Genomic DNA, 19,409 nt, shown 5'->3' on the forward strand with positions numbered 1-19,409 from the left:
GAAACAAGTGACAGAATAGAAACCCCTAGGCACAAAATGGCCACCCCCCAAAGTTTTCCAAAAATCCCTGGATCAGAGAAAAATGGTGGTGGTGGTGAGGAGGGTGTTTCCACAATACAATTGCCATAGCTATAAACAGGACACATCCAACCGCCCATCAGAATGAGCTCTTTCTTGCCATTTCCCCTTGTATCTGTTCAACAGGATTAGTATTTATGTTTTCGCTTGGCCCTTACATTCTGGATCTTTTACTTCCCCTTATTATACCATCTGCACCCTGGGCAATTCCCACTTAGCGGTCTCCTCCCGCCCTCCCCCCAGAGTGCCACCCGCCCCGCAGAGCACCGCGCCGCCGGAGAGCCCCCCGCGGAATGCCACGCCGCGCTCCCCCCGCCGCCCCTTACCAGGTGCCGCCCCAAGCATGTGCTTGGGTGCCTGGTGCCTGGAGCCGGCCCTGTTCGCTTGGCCCTTACATTCTGGATCTGATACTTAACCTTATTATACCATCTGCACCCTGGGCAATTCCCACTTAGAGGTTTTTTCCCCCCTCTTGCTTCAAGCTGGTGGAGCCCTGGTCCCTCAGGATGTTGGGAATACAATTCCTTTTGACTCCACAGAGAGCTAGAGCACTCAGCCCCTTGCAGGATCAGGTCTGGATTGTACTCCAGTAAGATACTTATTCCTGTGATTGTCTTACTATTTTTAAAGAACAGACTTAAAACCTCTTTCTCGTGTCTAATTATTTTTGGTGTTTGATGTTCAGCTTGATATGGCTGAAGGGTGCTTTATAAAAATCAATACACACATTGACAAGGGAGCCTAGGGGTGGGGGAAATGGGAGCTAAGAATGGCTGTCACCTTAAAAAAAAAAAAAAAAAAAAAAAGAGGGAGAAAAGAGTCTCTGTACAAAACAGAGCACAAATATACAGACTGCATGTGGAGATTCAGACGCTTAGTCATCGCAAACATGATACAGGTGATTCTATTGATTAAGTTTTCAGACCTTGTAGGGGGGAAGGTATATGTGGGAGTCACATTATTTGCTAATGGGATTTGTGCTTTTCAAATGTCCCACAGGAATCCAGCGCTCCGAGCATTTACAAACACGGTGATCAAGCTTCTAAGCCCTTGATTTTTGCACCCACTGAAGTCAATGGGTGGGATGCCCTGTCCTCAGAATGTTTTCTGTGTTTGATTTGCTGTTTTGCCTTGGCATCAGAGACACGGCGTATCCTAACATGGAGGGTTCTGTCTCGTGGCTCCTATCTCAAACTGATTAATGTTTGGACTGTGAGCTGCTGCACTATCCTGAATTTTACAGCCACAATGGGTGGCTGGTATCTCTCTCTTCCCCTGCGAAATAGGCAAATATCCATTATTTGCTACTCAGCTCTATTTATTTTTAGCCACACTTCAATGGCAAAGTATTTTAAGATAAGACTTGCCATGCCGGGTCAGGTCATACATCCACCTAGTCTGATATCTTCCCTCTGATCATAGCCAATACCCAATGCTTCAGAGGAGGGCAAACACTCTTATAACACATCTCTTTTTGCAATACTATAGCACAAGAAACAGACAAGAAAGAATGTCCTTTTGCTGCTCTCCACAATAGATCAGCTTTGCACCCTGAAAGCATGAGCTTGATTAAAAGGTATTTCAAGTAGAACATTTTGAATTACATTTGTTTTATTATTTTCCTAAACTCCTGAAGGTGGGAAATAGTATCGTCCACAGAGCTGTTTGCCATATTTAACATTTTGTGCCGTGGATGGAAGAGTAAATGATATAGGTTGCGAGTATTTTAAGTTACATTTCCTTGATCTTGGTTTATTTGGTTACTTATCAGATTATGTGTCAATAATCAGATAAGTAACGGTAACAATAATAGCACAGGTTTCCATGTTTGGTTTCTCAATGTCTTATATGAAACTTGCTCAGCTTACAAGCCTGAAGTCCTCCCCCACCCCCACTGCAACCTGAACCTGGAATCTAAAAATCCAGCTGAGTTTTATCTGCCTCCTACACCAGCACCAATAATAAAGAGTCCACAATTAGAACTTGGTTGACATTTTTGTCAGCATGCAGGCAATAAGATCCATCGCTGCAGGGCCAACAGCAGCGAAAACATGTTTTGATCAGTAAGGCAAAGAAACATGGCTCAAGAGACAGAGCCAAACCCTAAGTGGATGGGCACCTGCAACTTCTATTGTTTTGAGAGTTGCAAGCCTCTCAGATTCTTGCTCAAGAGAGCAGATGCTCAGAGCTAGAAGGTGCCACTTATACTCAGTCATAGTCACACTGAATTGTGTCTTCATACTGTAATGTCTAACTCTCTCTACAGGCAACTTCTCTGCAGTTTCGGTATTAATGGTCATTGGTAAATAACCTAGAGTATGTAGCAAGCTAACTCTTACCTGGGTTTGGGAAGGCCTAAAAGTAGAGTCAAAGCCATGCTGCAGAGAGTCCAGAAAAGGCTGAATTTTGTAGAGGCCGTGTGTCATCTGGCTGGAACGGAAGGCCACAATGTGGAAGTACTTCAGGATTTTCTCAAACCGTGGCTGTGTCATGATCAGCGCAATGCTCTTGTTGCTGTAGAAGCCACTGCTCCAAATGCTGAGGACAGACTCGCAGTGGTGAATGCTTGTGGAGATCATGTAGCCTAGGAAGGCTTTCATTTCTGTTAGCGTGACTTCCATCCAGGCATCATCTTTGCCAAATCTCTCCTGGTACTTCTTGGCATACATGTTGGTTTGTACCACCATGTTCTTTAGTACATTGTCAGGGACAAAGAGCTGAAAAAAGTCCATGGCACTGGCAGTTGGGGGCATTTTATGGGTTGGACCTAGAACAAAAGTGGGGAAAAAACAAGCTCATTTCTGATTAACTATTCATCATAGTGGTTAGTTAGATTGATAACTAACAACTATTAGACCATCCAATCCCTTGCTTCAGCCAGTGCAGGAGAGTTTCCTACAGTACATTGTCTAGTCTTTACACAAAGTCCCAAGTGATGGAATTTGGGCCACTTACCTTGTTAGGCTATCCCACCGAATAAACAATCTGTGTCAGAAATGTTTTTCTAATATTCAACCTTAGTTTCATATCATTATTTCTGGTTACACCCCATATATCACTCTAAATAATTCCTCTCCCTCTTCAGTATTATGCCCTTCAGCTATTTATAGACTGTCAATTCCTTCCTAGGCCTAGTCTACACTTAAAATTTAGGTCAGCATACCTACAGTGCTCAGGGATGTGAAAAATCCACACCCCTGAGCAATGCCGATCTAACCCCCAGTGTAAATGCGGCTAGATGGATGGAAGAATGCATCTGTTGACCTAGCTACTATCGATCACTGAAAGCGGTGTCTACGCTACAGGGTTATGCTGGCATAGCTGTAGTTACATTGCTGTAGTGTACACATGGCCTTAGTCTCTAAGCCAAGCTATACATATTTAGCATTCTTAATCTTTCCCCATATATCGGTCCTTCTAGCCCCCAATTGTTGTCATTGCTCCTCTCTGAATTCTCTCCAGTTTGTCTATCTTCTAAAGAAGATGGTACCACAAATGCAATATTCTAGGATCAGGCACATGACAGCCATATTGAGAGAGGTTCTTGCCTCCATGCAAGGTGACATAATTCCCCTGCAGTCAAAACTTGAATGGCTTTTTTTGCTCCTATACTGCATTTCAAGCGCCTGTCCAATTTTCTGTCCACTATCAGCCCTCTGTCTTTTTCAATGTTACCATTGGATGCTATTACCACCACCTTGCTGGTTACTACATACACATTGGTGCAACATTACATAAATCACCACAGTATCTAGGCCATGGTATCTGTGAATCTGATTTAGTACCCTCTGAAATCTATGGAATTTTGTCATTGATTTCAATCAGAGCAAGATCAGGCCTTTGTAGAACAAACTAAAACACCATATGGACAAGTTTTTCCATCTTGCATTATATACGATTCTTGCTGAGATATGTTCCTTATTCAGCACATCACCCACATAACAAAGGATAAACCTTGCACTTCCTCCCTCTAGTTACTTTGGTTTTTGACTGAACTGCAGAGAAAATGGAAAGTTTTCAAGCCTTTATTTTATTTTAACAGGAAAAAAAAAATACAAGGTACACTGAAAGCATGCTGATTACTGTTATGAGCCTTAGGTTCTTAACTCAGTACCATGTCTCCTACACCCTTAGCATGTGTACAGTCTCCTGTCCATCTAATGACTTTTGAGCAGACATTAGCATTTGAAATTCTGGTTAATACTGCAAGGAAAACACTTTCCTGTTATGTGACTACTTGGGTCCTGATTCAGCTTGAATGTCAAAGGCTCGAAGAAGAGAAGTGTGAAGTCCTGCAGCTTTGGATCATAAAGATTCATTAAAACCTCTTTTGGTTTTGGACTGCATGGTTTATACTCCCTGGATTTCTCCTTGAGGGCTTCCTCTTAACTTGGCAATAACTAAGAGATCAAGAGCTAACTTGGCATCAAGTTGCGTTTGCTTTACATACCTTGTTTCAGCTGCAGTCTGTGTTAAGCTCAAGCTATTTAGTTATTGCCTAGTAAACAAGAAGAACCTTTAGGATATTCTAACTCCATCAAAAAATGACACAAAGAATGTTAAGGTTGCAAAATTAAGCTATCAAGAGTGAAGAAATGCCAGGGGGAAAAAGTGAACTTATTTTATGAGAAAAGCTAATATAGGTAGAATTTTATATTCTAGTAGGTGATTATATTGTATGCAAAATAGTGCAGACCTATCAGCAGCTGAACTGTTATACACTTTACCAAAACAGGGGAAAAAAAATCAGTACACTGTGCAGAGACCAAGTGGAAACGTTCATCATAAATAGTGCATGTTTTTCAGATGTAACTGAGAACAAGGAGTTATAATGGATACATTTACGTAACCCAGACTATAACTGTCACTGCTGTTCTCTTTATCATAATAAAGCCGGTTACAGAGGAGTTCTGTATATCTGCCCGCCCAAACCAGAGTGAAACGATTTCTATAAGGCAAATTGGACTACAAAGGATCACAAAGTACAAGTCACAGAGCACAATGCCATAGAGTGACTGAATGCACCCCTGTATTCGCACCGTACGTACCATTGTAATAATCTTTGTACATAATATGCCCTGAGGTATCATTTGAAATCTAACAACTTGTTGGTCAATAATATCATGGAGAAACATATGTAAAGTTATGAACAAACTGAAATTATGACTGAAATGTGTTTACCAGACAAGTCGGGGGGAAGAGGGGGGTATAAACCTGTTTCTCAAAGACAAAGGACAAGCTACCCAGGTCTCATCAAAGCTGATTGGCAATCACTGGTCAAATGGCCATTCTTTGGTAGCCAACGAGCAGGCGCAGATCAATCTGCATTTTAGCAAACCACAACATGGAATCTCTTTCACCACAAGGCTCCCTGTCTCCATCCTCACAGCTAGCAGGAACTTTATTTAGAGAGAACTCTCAGGAAGATGCATTTCAAAGGGCAACAGGACTATAAAAGTGAGTGCCAAAAACACCCCTTGGACTCTCTTGCTCACTCTTTCACCTAAAATGGCAAAGAAACCAGCCCTTTAGACTTTGGGGGCAGATCCTGACATGAGAAGGGATTTTACCTTAAACCAGGTCTAATTTAAGTTTAGTTACTAAAAAGCATTTTATCTTTATTTCTCTTATAATCATTTCTGACTTCAATACCTCACGCTTGTACTCTTTAAATAATAAAACAAGTTTAATTACAATCAAAACTAATCCAGCATTGTGTATAAACTGCATTGTTTGGTAACCCCAATTAAAGTAGCAAACTGTTGTATATTGACTCCCTACAGGAGCCATGGACCTATAACATCCGAACTGTCCATGAAAGGGCTGGACAGTGTAGAACACGTGTTTTGGAGGAGAAATTGGGACTGGGAGTGTGTCGGGGTCACCCTGCAGGTAGTAACTAAGGCTGCAGGAAGCCAGAGTGTATCTAGTGCTTACTGACAGGCTGCTGGGGTCAGAGTTACTGGATTAGGGCTGTGGCTATACATAGAAACTCAGGGTTTGACCTGCATGCTGGTGGGCTGATTGTGAGCAACCCAAATTGAGAGCTACAGCAGCAAAGCATTGTGAGGCACCCAAGATTGCAGGGCAGGTCATGACAACACCTAACTAGTTTGGATTGCACCCCAGAATGCGATACTCAGGAATTACCTGCAGGCTGATGTTTAGGATAGCTGCAAAGGAAGGGCAGCACCGAGCAGCTGAGAGAGAGAAAAGGGATCGATGACGTGTTATGAAAACGTTTACATTTTCTTTTGAATAATCACTCAATTAAGCTTCACTGTTGCCCACTAGATATGGCTCTTTGATAACATGACTTATATAAGAACTCTTGCCTAGTTATACTCCTGGGAGAATTCTGTGCCACTGTGCAAGTGCAGAATTAATATGCCCTGCAGCACAAGTGATTCTGACGGGGAGGTAAAGGGAAGTTGCATTTACACCTTTTGCCCACTAGAAGGCACCAGAAGAGGGCAGCAGGCTCATGGGCCCGATCCGCCAGCCTCAGAGAGGGAGGGCAGAGCCTGCTTTCCTCACTGTGCCCTGCCAGCAGGGCCAGGTGAGGAGGCACAAGATGGGGGGGGGGGGGGGGGACAGACAGAGTGGGGCACACGGTGTTGCTGAGGTGTCACACAGACTAGGGTTCAGAAGGGATAGTGGGAGAGACTGGGGTAGAGGTACAGGAGCTAGTGGGGTGACAGCATTGAGCCAGGGACTGAATGGGAATGGGAGTGAAGGGCCACATGAGGACAAGAGAGAGTGGGGGGGTTCAAGGATACATGGGGACATACAGGGCCATCCTGAGGCATACGCAGCATAGGGCACCCAAAAATTTGGAGATCCCCTAGAGATTCACCCTCCCGCCTTTCCTATCCCTATCCCTGTTCTGACCCTTCCTGCAGGCTAGCTGCTGCAGCTTGGTGAGTTTTCCTCCAGAGGGGATCTAGTAACTTAAAAGTGAAAAAGTCTTCCAGCTTGCCAGACCTATTAGCACAACACTGAAACTGTTAAAGAGCCATTAAAGTGGTAATGAAGCCATTTAACAGCATTTGCCAACTCCCAGGTATATACTGTCAGTTTCTGAATTTACTGAAAAAACAAAACAAAAACAGTTGTGCATTACTGTAATATTTACTCAGAACATGTTAGTCTACAGGTCCTTAGTTTAAAATTTGCTTTAAAAATATTTCATTACAGTGTTGCTGAAGATTATAAAATCACATCTCTAAAAAATCCTTGCATAGATTTTTAGATGCACAATCTGAGTATTCATCTTTAGCCTTAAATGTTTGGATCTTCAGATATATAGTTTTTAAAATAAATCCTTCAAAAGACCACCCTTATCTAAAATACACATTTTAATTTTAATTACTTTAGTACAAAAAAATTGCTTCCAAAGTCTTCCTGTCCTTTCTGTTCACCCCTTTCTCCATTCACCCCCCTGTTGAAGAGAGCCCTTAAAGGGACAACACCCCTTTCCTTCCAGATAGCTGGACAAACGAGTTTCCCTTTCTTTACTTCTGACTATTTGATGAACTAGTTTTAAGAGAACCCTCCAGCGAAATCAGTACCTTAGTAAGATATAAAATCCTCTGTTATGCCCCAAATCTTTGGAAACATTTTTTAAAGTTGGTGAAATTTCATAAACATATATATATTGTTATGGAGATCACACAAAGTAAATTAGTGTTCCCTTTTTCTAAAAGCAATGAATATTGTTATGAACACACTAAACCTCTGTGACGGATTAATTTAAAATGTCTTTGTTTCAGTGAATTAAATATGTAGTAATCTGGAATGATTACTTTATGAAGGCTTAAGAGTACATTTAAAATACAAAATCAGCTTAGAAATACCGATTAAGAAAATGTAAAACAGAGAAGAGCTGCATCATGTATATCATAATATTTAATGTTGTATTCAGCAGGACAGCTGACTTGCCCTTACTACAAAGTATCCTTAGATGGGGCCATATTCACAGAGGCGAATGCGCCGGCGCTGCGTATTCTGCGTGAGGGAGAGGGTACGGGGTCTCTGCGGGGAACTGAGACTCTCCGCTGCTGTCAGGCGGGCCGGGTGGCTCGGTATCCTTTACTGTCTCGTCCCTCCCCCCCACGGGCTGAGCACGTTGGGCATAGGGGCACCAGTTTAATAATACTGCGTAGGGCCCCATAAATCCTAAGGATGGCCCTGGGGACATGCGCAAATATGTCTGACTTAATGGGAGAGGCTAGGGGTCAGCCTGGGTCTGCAGGGGGAGGCTCCCCAACTCCCAAACAATCCCTCCCTCCCACCCCCGCAAAAAAAACCCAACAACCCTGTTCCATATTTCTCCCTCCCATACCCAACAACCTTCCAGGTTCACTCCCAGGCTCCTTCTCTCTCCCTCAGCTCCTCCATTCCCTCAAGCCTTTGCTCTGCTTCTGAGGACTGTGGAAAATACAGTTCTGTATAGTAGTGTAAATGAATTATTACTCAAAGTCCTGTATTAATATGCCTAGTAAGAAATGTCAAAAACCATTTCTTGTATTTTATTTTTGCTGTCTGTAGTGTTACATGCATACTTGCTACTAGGTATTTTGAAATAAATTACCAAAATAATTGAAGCTGGCATGATTATATTGTGTTATTTTGACAAAATATGCAGAATTTTAAAATATTGTGTGCGAAATTTTTAGGCTTGGAATTCCCCCCCGGAGAATTAGTTATTGCATTCAGCACTAGGACCTAAGCACCCTACAAGGGGTGATGAGGGAGGCAATTTTGTAATCCCTGCTCTTAGGAGAAGCAGGCTGGGAGCAGGGGCAAAAGATATGTTCATACGGTAGAGGGCTTTATGAAGGTGAAATATTCTGTCCCTGAGACATGGGAATATTGACAGTATGTATATATTGGGCTCCATTTTCAGGAGGCTGGTTATGCAGTCAGGAGCACAAAACAGTCAATTTTGTGTGTAATTACATTTTCAATAGCTGTCACTTAAAGTGCGGTTCTGCCTTGAAAAGTGATTATGTAAAAGCAACATCATTTTACTCAACAGATCTGCTCTCTGTGCTCACACGGGGTCCTATTTGCTTTCTTTAGTGACAAAAAATAAGATTCTACTACTGTCAGCCATGCAGAACCCACGCAGCTACGGAAGAATGAACTGAATTCATTTCTGGCTTGCACGTCAACATAGTTGTTGACTAAACGTCATTTGCAAGGCCATCTGTCCAAACCTATTGTCTTTAAAAAATAGTTTGTCATATTTTACCAATGAAAATATGGAACCCTACAAGGATGCTTTTAGAGGGCTTTTTTTTTTTTTTTTTTAAGCACAATTGCACTTTAACAACACAAAACCTGTTACATGCTGAAATGACCAGCCTAAGATAAGTGGGCAAGCTTCTTTAGTTAATTGTTACCACCTATTTAAGCACACATGTATTTTCCAGAGGGAGCAAACTGTGCAATAAGCCTTGATTAGTGGATTTGCACCTTGAAGTAATTACAAGTTACAGCAGAACCTCATTTACTTGAGCCACACTTATCCAAAAGTTATCTGAAATTGGGCCACAATTCCAGATTTGTATCTTTTGCACTGAGGAGTCCTTATTTATCCAAAATCTTATAATAGAGGATTTCTAATTTTCCAGCTAAATCTTTGAATAAATGGGACTTTATTACACTGAAGAGAGTCCTGGGCTAGATATTCAGAGTGAATATTAGGGAAACAATTATGGACATATACATGTCCATTTGCAAACTCAATCTTAAAATTATTTTCAAATGCAATGGCAGTGCCATTGCACCAAGGTGTTTTGTTGTTTTTTTGAGGTGGGGTGTGTGTGTGCATTCCTGAGTCCACAACTTCACATGTAGACAGACCCCCATCCTACAATCAGATTCAGTAGCACAAACTTTTGCATCTATGTAAAGCCCAGCTGAAGGATGCGGCCTTAATAGGCATCCTTTGGAAATCTAGTATGTATCCCATCAATTGCCATAGACAAATATACAGAGCTTAAACAGATATTGCAGACACGATTTCTTAATTTGATGCATTCCACTTTTTTAAAAGCGCATGTTGCAATATATGGAAAATTCAAACTTTCTGCATCAAAATACAATTCTCTCTCTTACCCTCACCACACACACCTTTTTCAGATAAGGTACCACGTGAAATCAGCTGCAGATGGCTGAAACAGCAACAATTTGCAGGACAAGTTGGCTTAATTTTATACTTTGCATGTGGAAGTAATGTCTTTCTCAAAGCCAATCAACAGGGCAATGGTTCCTTAATCACGGGGGGGGGGGGAGAGGAGGAGGAGAATCAGTCATGAAGACAGTGAGAAAGCAAAGGCAGAGAAAGCTACACTGGAGACCTGATTCAGGAGTAGATATGAGACCCTAGCCCTTATACACCTCTACCCTGATATAATACTGTCTTTGGGAGCCAAAAAAAATCTTACTGCGTTCTAGGTGAAACCGTGTTACATCGAACTTGCTTTGATCCGCCAGAGTGCGCAGCCCCACCCCCCCGGAGCACTGCTTTACCGCGTTATATCCGAATTCGTGTTATACCGGGTCGCGTTATATCAGGGTAGAGGTGTACTATGTGCACTAAAGAGTGAGCTCTGGCTTTAATAATGCTTACTGCAGCTGCCTACCAGCAAGAAATAAGTTGTAAAAATAGTAAAGCATCCTAGGAGGCTTAGGAAAACAAATACAAAAAAGAAACAATTTAGGCCCTGATCTTACAAATGAGAATAGCAGACATGGCTCCCTGCATCTGCATGGAGCCCCACTCCGCATGTGCAGGTGCTTCACTGGGGCTCAGTACAGGACTGGGGCCTCAATGATCAGTCCCCAGCACTGACAGGCAAATGACTTTCAGCAGATAATTCATTGGAATTTCACATTTTTGTTGTTGAATAAATTACTATTTCTCTATTTGCTTAGTTAAGAAGCTGGGAAAGCAATCTGAGAGCATGTGCTTAGACTAGCCTAATGAATTTCATACATGCAAAATCACTATTTGACATCATTCCCCTCGTTATAATTACCTTCCCACCATTAATAACTCACCAACAGAGTTTATAGACTGAGAGCAAAAGATTTCATAAGGTACGTGTCACAGTGCACTTCTTCAGCTACCCGAGGAGCAGCACTGCTTACAAACACACCGCATACACCTTCAACCCTGTTTCAAACCAGGACAGGCCATAACATGGGTGTATAGCAGAAGAAGCCTTTCACAGACCTTCTTTCCTTCCCCTTTACTTCCTGTTCCTCCCATTAAAAAGCCTGTCATAACTATAAAGGAAAGGGTAAGAGCCCTCCTGTGTACCATACTATAATCCCTCCTGGCCAGAGACACCAAAAGCCTTTTACCTGTAAAGGGTTAAGAAGCTCAGGTAACCTGGCTGACACCTGACCCAAAGGACCAATAAGGGGACAAGATACTTTAAAATCTTGGGGGGAGGCATTTGTTTGTGCTCTTTGTTTTGGTGGTTGTTCCTCTTGGGACTGAGAGGGACCAGACATCAATCCAGGCTCTCCAAATCTTTCTGAACAAGTCTCTCATATTTCAAACTTGTAAGTAAACAGCCAGGCAAGGCGTGTTAGTTTTATCTTTGTTTTCTCAACTTGTAAATGTACCTTTTGCTAGAGTGTTTAATCTTTGTTTGCTGCAACTTTGAACCTAATGCTAGAGGGGGTTCCTCTGGGCTCTAAGTTTGATTACCCTGTAAAGTTATTTTCCATCCTGATTTTACAGAGATGATTTTTACCTTTCTTTCTTTAATTAAAAGCCTTCTTTTTAAGAACCTGATTGATTTTTCCTTGTTCTAAGATCCAAGGGGATTGATCTGGACTCACTGGGAACTGGTGGGGGGAAAGGGAAGGGGGGGGGGAAATGATTAATTCCTCCTTGTTCTAAGATCCAAGGGGTTTTGGATCAGTGTTCACCAGGGAATTGGTGGAAGAGTCTCTCAAGGCTACCCAGGGAAGGGACTTAGCACATTGGGAGTGGTGGCAGCAAAAGCAGATCTAAGCTGGTAGAGAAGCTTAGAGGTTTTCATGCAGGCCCCTACATCTGTACCCTAAAGTTCAGAGTGGGGAAGGAACCTTGACAAAGCCAATTACCTCAAAAACTGCCACCAAGTGTCAGTAATCCAATCCCACCAGTAACAGGTTGATTGATTCCAAGTAAGCCTGCATCCTTCTCTGGGCTCCAGCAACTTCAGTGACCAGGGTGTTACAACTAGCACCCTGTCACAGTATATTGCTAGGTACTGATGGGATCCCAAACCCTCAGCACCTTTGAAGCTTAAATAATGGATGAAAAAATTATGCTGGTGTTTGACAGAAGACCGTGTGATTTGTAAAGACAAGAACAAATCCCTATTTGGGCTCTTACATAATAGGTTTCATGTTCTCATATAGCACAGAAACAAACTTTGAAATGTCAGAATTTCCTGTGGAACAGAAATTCAGTTTTCCAACCCACCCTGTTCTGTGTACTTTGGGAGGAGTTTACACGAGTCCATTTATCCATTTGTAACTCCTACATTATCAGGTAATGGGAAATTTAATTTGCGTGACTATAGATTATAAACACTAAGAGTGTTTATTTCTTCTGCTGCATTTCACTCTACTGTATTTCAGAGGTTTCTCCCATTCTCTCGAGTCTAAGCAGCAGGGTGTCCAAATCGGTTTGGTTTTTAGAATATCATGCTGGATATTTTATAAACATGGAGCCAGATCCTCAGCTGGCATAAATTCATGTAGTTCTATTGAACTGGTAAATCTTTCCTCCACCAGAATCTATGCTAGATTAACTTCCCCTGGAAATTCTTATTTTATAGCCTTGCAGTTCCCATCCCGCCCTGCCACAATATACTTTTGGTTTTAAGTTTGTTTCAAACTACTTAGTGAAATATGATTTGACTGCATCTGCTAAAACTCCAAAAGTAAATGGCTCTCGCATCTGTAATGGCATCATAAAGAACTGTTCAGAGCATATTCCAGTGAATTGCCCCCCCTCGCCCCAGCATTAAACCTGATCGTTTCCTTTGTAGCACTAGCAATAAAGTGATCCATACATGGCATCCTGAGTACTACCCATAAAAAGAATTTAGAGCTGGTTGTTGTGGGTTAAAGCTGAATGCAAAACTGCATGTTTAGATTCTCCCCCTGAAAGATAACATTGCACCAAGGTATGGACAGCATTGGTTCAGTTCTAAAGATTGCTACATTTCAGCCTCTTACCTCCACAGCAAAGTGAAATAATCTAGGATGTGTTGGATTAAATGACTTCCTACAATGAATTCCGGTTCTTTGCCAGATATTAGGACCGGATTCTCCTCTCACTTATGGCAGTATAAAATAGGGGAGGGATAGCTCAGTGGTTTGAGCCTTAGCCTGCTAAACCCAGGGTTGTGAGTTCAATCCTTGAGGGGGCCATTTAGGGATCTAGGACAAGAATCTGTCTGGGGATTGGTCCTGCTTTGCACAGGGGGTTGGACTAGATGACCTCCTAAGGTCCCTTCCAACCCTGATATTCTATGATTCTACTGAAGTCTAAACTGTAAACCTGGCATAGGTAAGTGGAGAATCAGACCCCTACTATGTAGCTCATAAGGCTAATTTTTCTCTTTACTGAATGTGTGTGAGAGCCCTATTTAACCCCACAGGTAATGGTAAAAGCAGCTTCCCCAACTCACCATTGAGCCTCCATGCTGCCCATTCCTTGCTTGGCCTCACTAAGACCTAGACTTAGAAGGCCAGCTCCATTTAGATGGGCCAACAAATATCCATCCATGGTCTGCTGCTGCGCCCAATGAAGTCAATGGGAACAAGACTGGGCTGCTGAGGGTAATAGCTTTGGCTCTCAGTCAAAAGGTTGCCATAGGTTGTGTGTTAAGCTATATGCCACCCAATGGTCTTAGCATGAGGGACGGGGATAAAGGTGCTGTGTGGCAGTCTTTCATATAACTTTATTTTCTTTTGTGGATTTAAGCCAGAACCTAAACATTTAATTAAATATATTTCCTTGTGTTTACCATTTTAAAAACAAACAAAACCTTCATGCTGTGACCAGTGAGTTGGAAGGAACAAAAAGCCCACAGCTGATAACACGGATGTCTTTAATTATATGTATAGCTTATTTCTAGTGGGAGAGCTGCCAATCAATATTATCAGCACCCAAACAGGATCTATCCTCCCACCACCTGTGCACAAGGATGTATGGGTAACATTATACAAACAAAGCTTAAGGAAGCACGGCTGACATTAAAACCAATACTATGTGTGTCAGCTTACATCTTATACTGTACTTTGTGCATTTATCAATCATTTGGATACAGGACTAGGAAAATATACTCCTTGTCAACTAAGCTTCAGCTTTATTTTTTTAACTGTTCCACTGCTGATGTTCCATTTCACCTTTTTGTATTGCTGCATTTTTTTATTAACACCCCACTGCACTCCAATATCAGGACACATCTGCTGCATCGACAGTCCAGCGGACATACCGTAATCTGTCTGAATGTACCTAACAGGTTAGGGGCAACTTTCGAAAGGTTAACTTCATACAGTAGCTCTACTACTGCTTTCAACAGACCATAAACAAAGCTGTTCCACAGCTGCACCTACAGCCTGATGTGTGTAGGTTTATGTGGCATAAATCTTCAAAGAAGCACAGAGGTATTTATAGCAGCGTCACTCCCATTACGATTAAAGGGACTCACAGCTAAATCCCCAGCATATACTGCTTTGGATTGGAAATATCCCCTTATGGGAAGGATCTAATCTGTGAGCACTTACTGACATGAAGTACCTACAGGCTTGTTATTCCTGGGAAAAATATGAACCAAGAAGCAATATATTCAATTCTACTGCTCATCATTCACCAGAATCATTACAAACCTGTCACTTACTAATACTCTGTAACTATTAAAAAAGAATCCGCCCAATCAGCCATTCCCAGCTCATTATTAGGACCCTGCTTACAAAGGAGAGATTTGTGTGTGAAGAAGGGAAATGGCACACTGTTTTCCATGCCAGGGCCCAGGACATTTAATTTGTCATTCATGAATAAAAGTCAATGGAGGGAGTGACCCATGTAATGAGATGCTGAAAGCTTTGAGGTTAACGCCTACATTTACATGCAAAAACACACGTGCCACAGGACCTATTGCTGTGAGTTAATCTCATGAGGGAATTGCATGGGGCTTTGTTCACAAATTGATTTTTAAAAAACTCACTGCAAATCACCTGGAGTAAAAAAGTAAAATCAATTGAAAATCCAGACAGCTCAGCAGTGTTTTAACTAGAGCTGGGGTTTCTATCTTTTTAAGCAACAATACTAGTTAGCCAGACTTAGGGCTTGTCTACACTACAAAATTAATTTGACTTCAGTTAGGTTGACCTACAGCCACTGTAGTAATTAAGTTGGCTATTGGTGTCCACACTACCTTCCTTCTGCCGTGGTGCACGTCCTCATCAGGAGCTCTTGCACAGTCTGAAGTGCGGCACTGACAGCCGGAGTGTGGGGGTACTGACAGCTGCGTGGGGCTCACAGCTTCCAGACCTGGGGTGACAGCCTTAGCTGTGAGCCCAGCATGGGGCTCAGTTTCACAGTAGGGAGCCTACCAGCAGTGAAATTGACATTCTTGTGTGTTTCAAAGCTGCTATTGTCTCTGCTGGGGGCTCACAGCTGGAGTTGTGAAACTGACAAGAATGTCAATTTCACTGCTGGTAGGTTCCTGTGCTGTGAAATTTGAGCTCAGCTCACAGCTCAGGTTGTCACCCCAGGGCAGGTGGGCTCCAGTGATGAGCCCCAGTGCCTGGCTGACAGCTAGGGGGGGGGAACACTATTGTGAGCCTGGCATTCAAACTGTCAGCATCAGGGCAAGTGAGGCCCAGCTGTGAGCCCAGCACCCAGCTGACAGCTGGGGGGGGGAAAAGGAAGGTTGAGCTGTCGGTTGTCAATCCTGAATGGGGCTAACAGCCAATGTAAGTAATGCAGTGTTTACACCAGACACTGTGTCGCCCTAACTACACTGACATAAGTGCTACGCCTCTCACGGAGATGGAGTTATTATGGCAGTGTAGCGGGCCACTTACTTTGGCAGAAGCAGCATTGTAGTGTAGACAGTGACATAATTAGGTCGACATAAGCTGCCTTACGTCAACCTAACTCTGTAGTGTAGACCAAGCCTCAGATCTCCAAAGTTCCTGTCAGCGCTCCCTCTCAATTTTACATGCTCTGATGTGGGGTGGAATGTGACTTTCACAATAGCGAGGCACAGGTTTGGAGCAGCGCAAGCACCATCATGTGTTAGAACTAGATGAGGACCTGAATCAAAAGCTCAGTTCCAAACATCCCCCAAACACTAGATTTTGCTACTGTGTAGTAAAACTGAGGAAATTCCAAACCTGGCACAGAAATCAGAGGATGAGGCTTCTCTTGGAACTCGAAGGTTGCCTACGGGGGGAGGGGGGGTGAGAGAGAGATTATAGGGCTCTCTCTTCTCTTGAGAACTCATAAGTATAAAATACATTCACCCAATGCTTGCACCTCTGGCACCCTCAGCTGACGACTGAACCATCTTCTGCTGTGAGCCTCTCAAACTAGTTTAAGGTCATGAGATTTTCTGTAGTTCTAAATCCATGATTTTTCCTAAAGGGGAATCAAGTCAAAGATATTTGTCTAGCTAAAGAGAAGGGCGCGTGTGTGCGCTCTCTGTTAGGGAAAGAAAAGTAATCATCTCTGCAATCAGATAAACGAACCCCACAATGGAGATGAAAGGGTTAAGGAGCAGCTCTTGGCCCAGGTAACCCCACCCTGTTGCACCTGCAAAGCCTGCTCTATGTACTCTGTGTGAACGTGTGTGTATTCTCCCTGTCCCTGCTCCTTTTCTCCTCCCCAATCTCTAGATGCATTTTTCATTGGGTACGCTCTCTGCTGTATTTTTGCCCTATTCTTCCCATTGGATTTTCTACCTCTCTCTGTTGCTTTTCCCATTCTCTCTTTCACAGAACACAAACCCAGCCATGTGGGTTGTTTGAACTTCTGAACTCACAATCCTGGAGTGGTCGAACAGGTTTGCCAATCCCTCCTATATACCATGCATGTAAACATTCTTAATCCTTTTACCACATGGAATGCACAGTGAGTCCTGCACAGCTGACTGCTTAGTCTTTCCACTACGTCTGCTAAATGCTAAATTAATCATTCCTCAATAAGAAGAAACAGTCTTTCTTCAATGATTTTTTAAACGTACAAGAGGTGCAATTATCAGTGCAGAGGCACTGCTGCACCCAGTGAGCTGCAGCCTACACGTTTGGCATGCACATGGTAAATCCATGGCCAAGTGTGCATGTTTACCGCAGTCACATTCCTGGGGGGAGGCTTTTTGGGAGTTGCAATTGCACAGAGAGTGGAAAACACAAATCATTGTCAAACAATAGGGTGAAGACAGAGCAGTGTCTAGAAATAGCATCCGATTCCCTCAGCAACAGAACACCACCTCTGCAACCTCTTTCCAGTGACTGTGTGCAGGAGGCATAACTGATCAGCACCTGTCATGGCGCTTCTGTCAAGAGTCTGCAGCTGCACTGCAAAGCTGTCACAGGACCATCAGAGTGGGGGCTGGGCCATGGCCACAAGCTCATGAGGAGTGGAAATCTTACAGTACCCTCAACGACCTCTCTTATGAGGGATGGCTTGTCATTTTAGACCCACCGTCCGCGCCCTCCCACCCAATTTCAATTATGCTACATTGCTGAGATTGGAAAAGGAAATCATGTCACTCACAAAACATGCAGTTTATGCAACAGCAAGGAACATCCCCTTGAATGTTTGTTTGAGTACAGTGCTTGTGAAGGGCTCAGGACTGACAATTCTGGAGTGCCAAGAAGCACAGGATAGGCAGCACCAGGGCAAGTTTCCCCACACTGCCCTGCCGATATGTCCCAACTCTGACTCAGACAGATCATGTCAATTGAGATTCAAATTCCATGTCCATTCAATGTTTTCCTTCTCTGCTTAGACTGCCAACACGGTGACCAAGTAAGGCCCCAAACCCACATTGTTTGAAGCTCCCTACGCTCCTTTTGGATTCACCATAGCAGAAACAGCAATGTCCAGCAGCTTGTAAAAGAAGGAAGCAATACACATCCCTCATTATGAGTGTCGTAGTAGTTACAGAAATAACATATGTACCAGAGCAGTGGCTCTCAACCTTTCCAGACGACTGTACCCCTTTCAGGAGTCTGATTTGTCTTGTGTACCCCCAAATTACCCCTCACTTAAACTACTTGCTTACAAAATCAGACAAATGTCACAGCACGCTGTTACTGAAAAACTGCTTCCTTCCTCATTTTTAGCATATATTTATAAAATAAATCAATTGGAATATAAATATTGTACTTACATTTCAGTGTATAGTATATAGAGCAGTATAAACAAATCCTTGTCTGTGAAATGTTAGTTTGTACTGACTTGGCTAGTGCTTTTTATGTAACCTGTTGTAAAACTAGGGAAATATCTAGGTGAGCTGAGTACCCCCTGGAAGACCGCCGAGTACCCCCAGGGGTACGTGTACCCCTGGTTGAGAATCACTCTACTAGAGATTTCCAAGCACTTCACATTAAAATGAGAGATTTGAGGGAACTCCTTAAAGTGCTTAATTCAGTGACCGTCTCCCAGTAGGAAGGAGAGAGGGCATTTAAGAGGCTTAAGGCAGTAGAGCCAAGAGCATGGCACACATCTTTTTTGCCCCTATAAACACGCTGGAACCCAAAGCTTCATTTCCTTTGGCCTGTGAGGGTAAGATGGCATGTGTTGTATCAGCAGTTAGACACATTTAGATTAGTAAGTCTTTTATTGTAAAATATTCAGAGTGGAAATTCCATGTGTTTGGACAGTGCCTAGCACAAAAGGGAACCCTGATCCTTAGTGAGGCTATTAATAATTAATAGTAATTTCCTTCTCTATATCCACAGGTGTAGGGCATCTGCAGATGGAAACGTGTGACAGAAAGTCAGCACTTACTGGCTGCATCTTTCTCTTACAACTGGTAAGTACCCATTGTGTTTTTTTCCAGTTTTCCCTTTGTTATTGCTCAGGAGAGGACACACTCACACAGATGTAAAGATGAAAATTATTAGGGATGCACCCAAACTGAACCTCTAGATCTGAATTCTGCAGAAATTCACCTCTTGATTCACACCTGAACTTTATAACTGGTGTCTGTCTCTCTATTGAGTTGAGTTAAACTTTGGAGAAATTTGGATCCAAATTTCGTGACTTGGACTCCATCTCTCAAAATTATATAAGG

At 42.8% G+C, this 19,409-nt stretch overlaps 1 protein-coding gene across 2 annotated transcripts in view; it reads right to left on the reverse strand.

Annotated features, from left to right (window-relative positions):
- Positions 1 to 19,409, reverse strand: part of PGBD5 (piggyBac transposable element derived 5) — a 118,533-nt gene that overhangs the window by 72,381 nt on the left and 26,743 nt on the right. For both annotated transcript variants that reach the window (XM_024213816.2, XM_024213815.3), the window contains exon 2: positions 2,418 to 2,845. In XM_024213816.2, coding sequence (XP_024069584.1) covers positions 2,418 to 2,845 — 428 coding nt within the window. The remainder of the gene's footprint in view (positions 1 to 2,417; positions 2,846 to 19,409) is intronic.

The sequence above is a fragment of the Terrapene carolina genome, unplaced genomic scaffold, assembly GCF_002925995.2.
Source record: "Terrapene carolina triunguis isolate 2854851 unplaced genomic scaffold, T_m_triunguis-2.0 Scaffold85, whole genome shotgun sequence".
NCBI lineage: Eukaryota > Metazoa > Chordata > Testudines > Emydidae > Terrapene > Terrapene triunguis.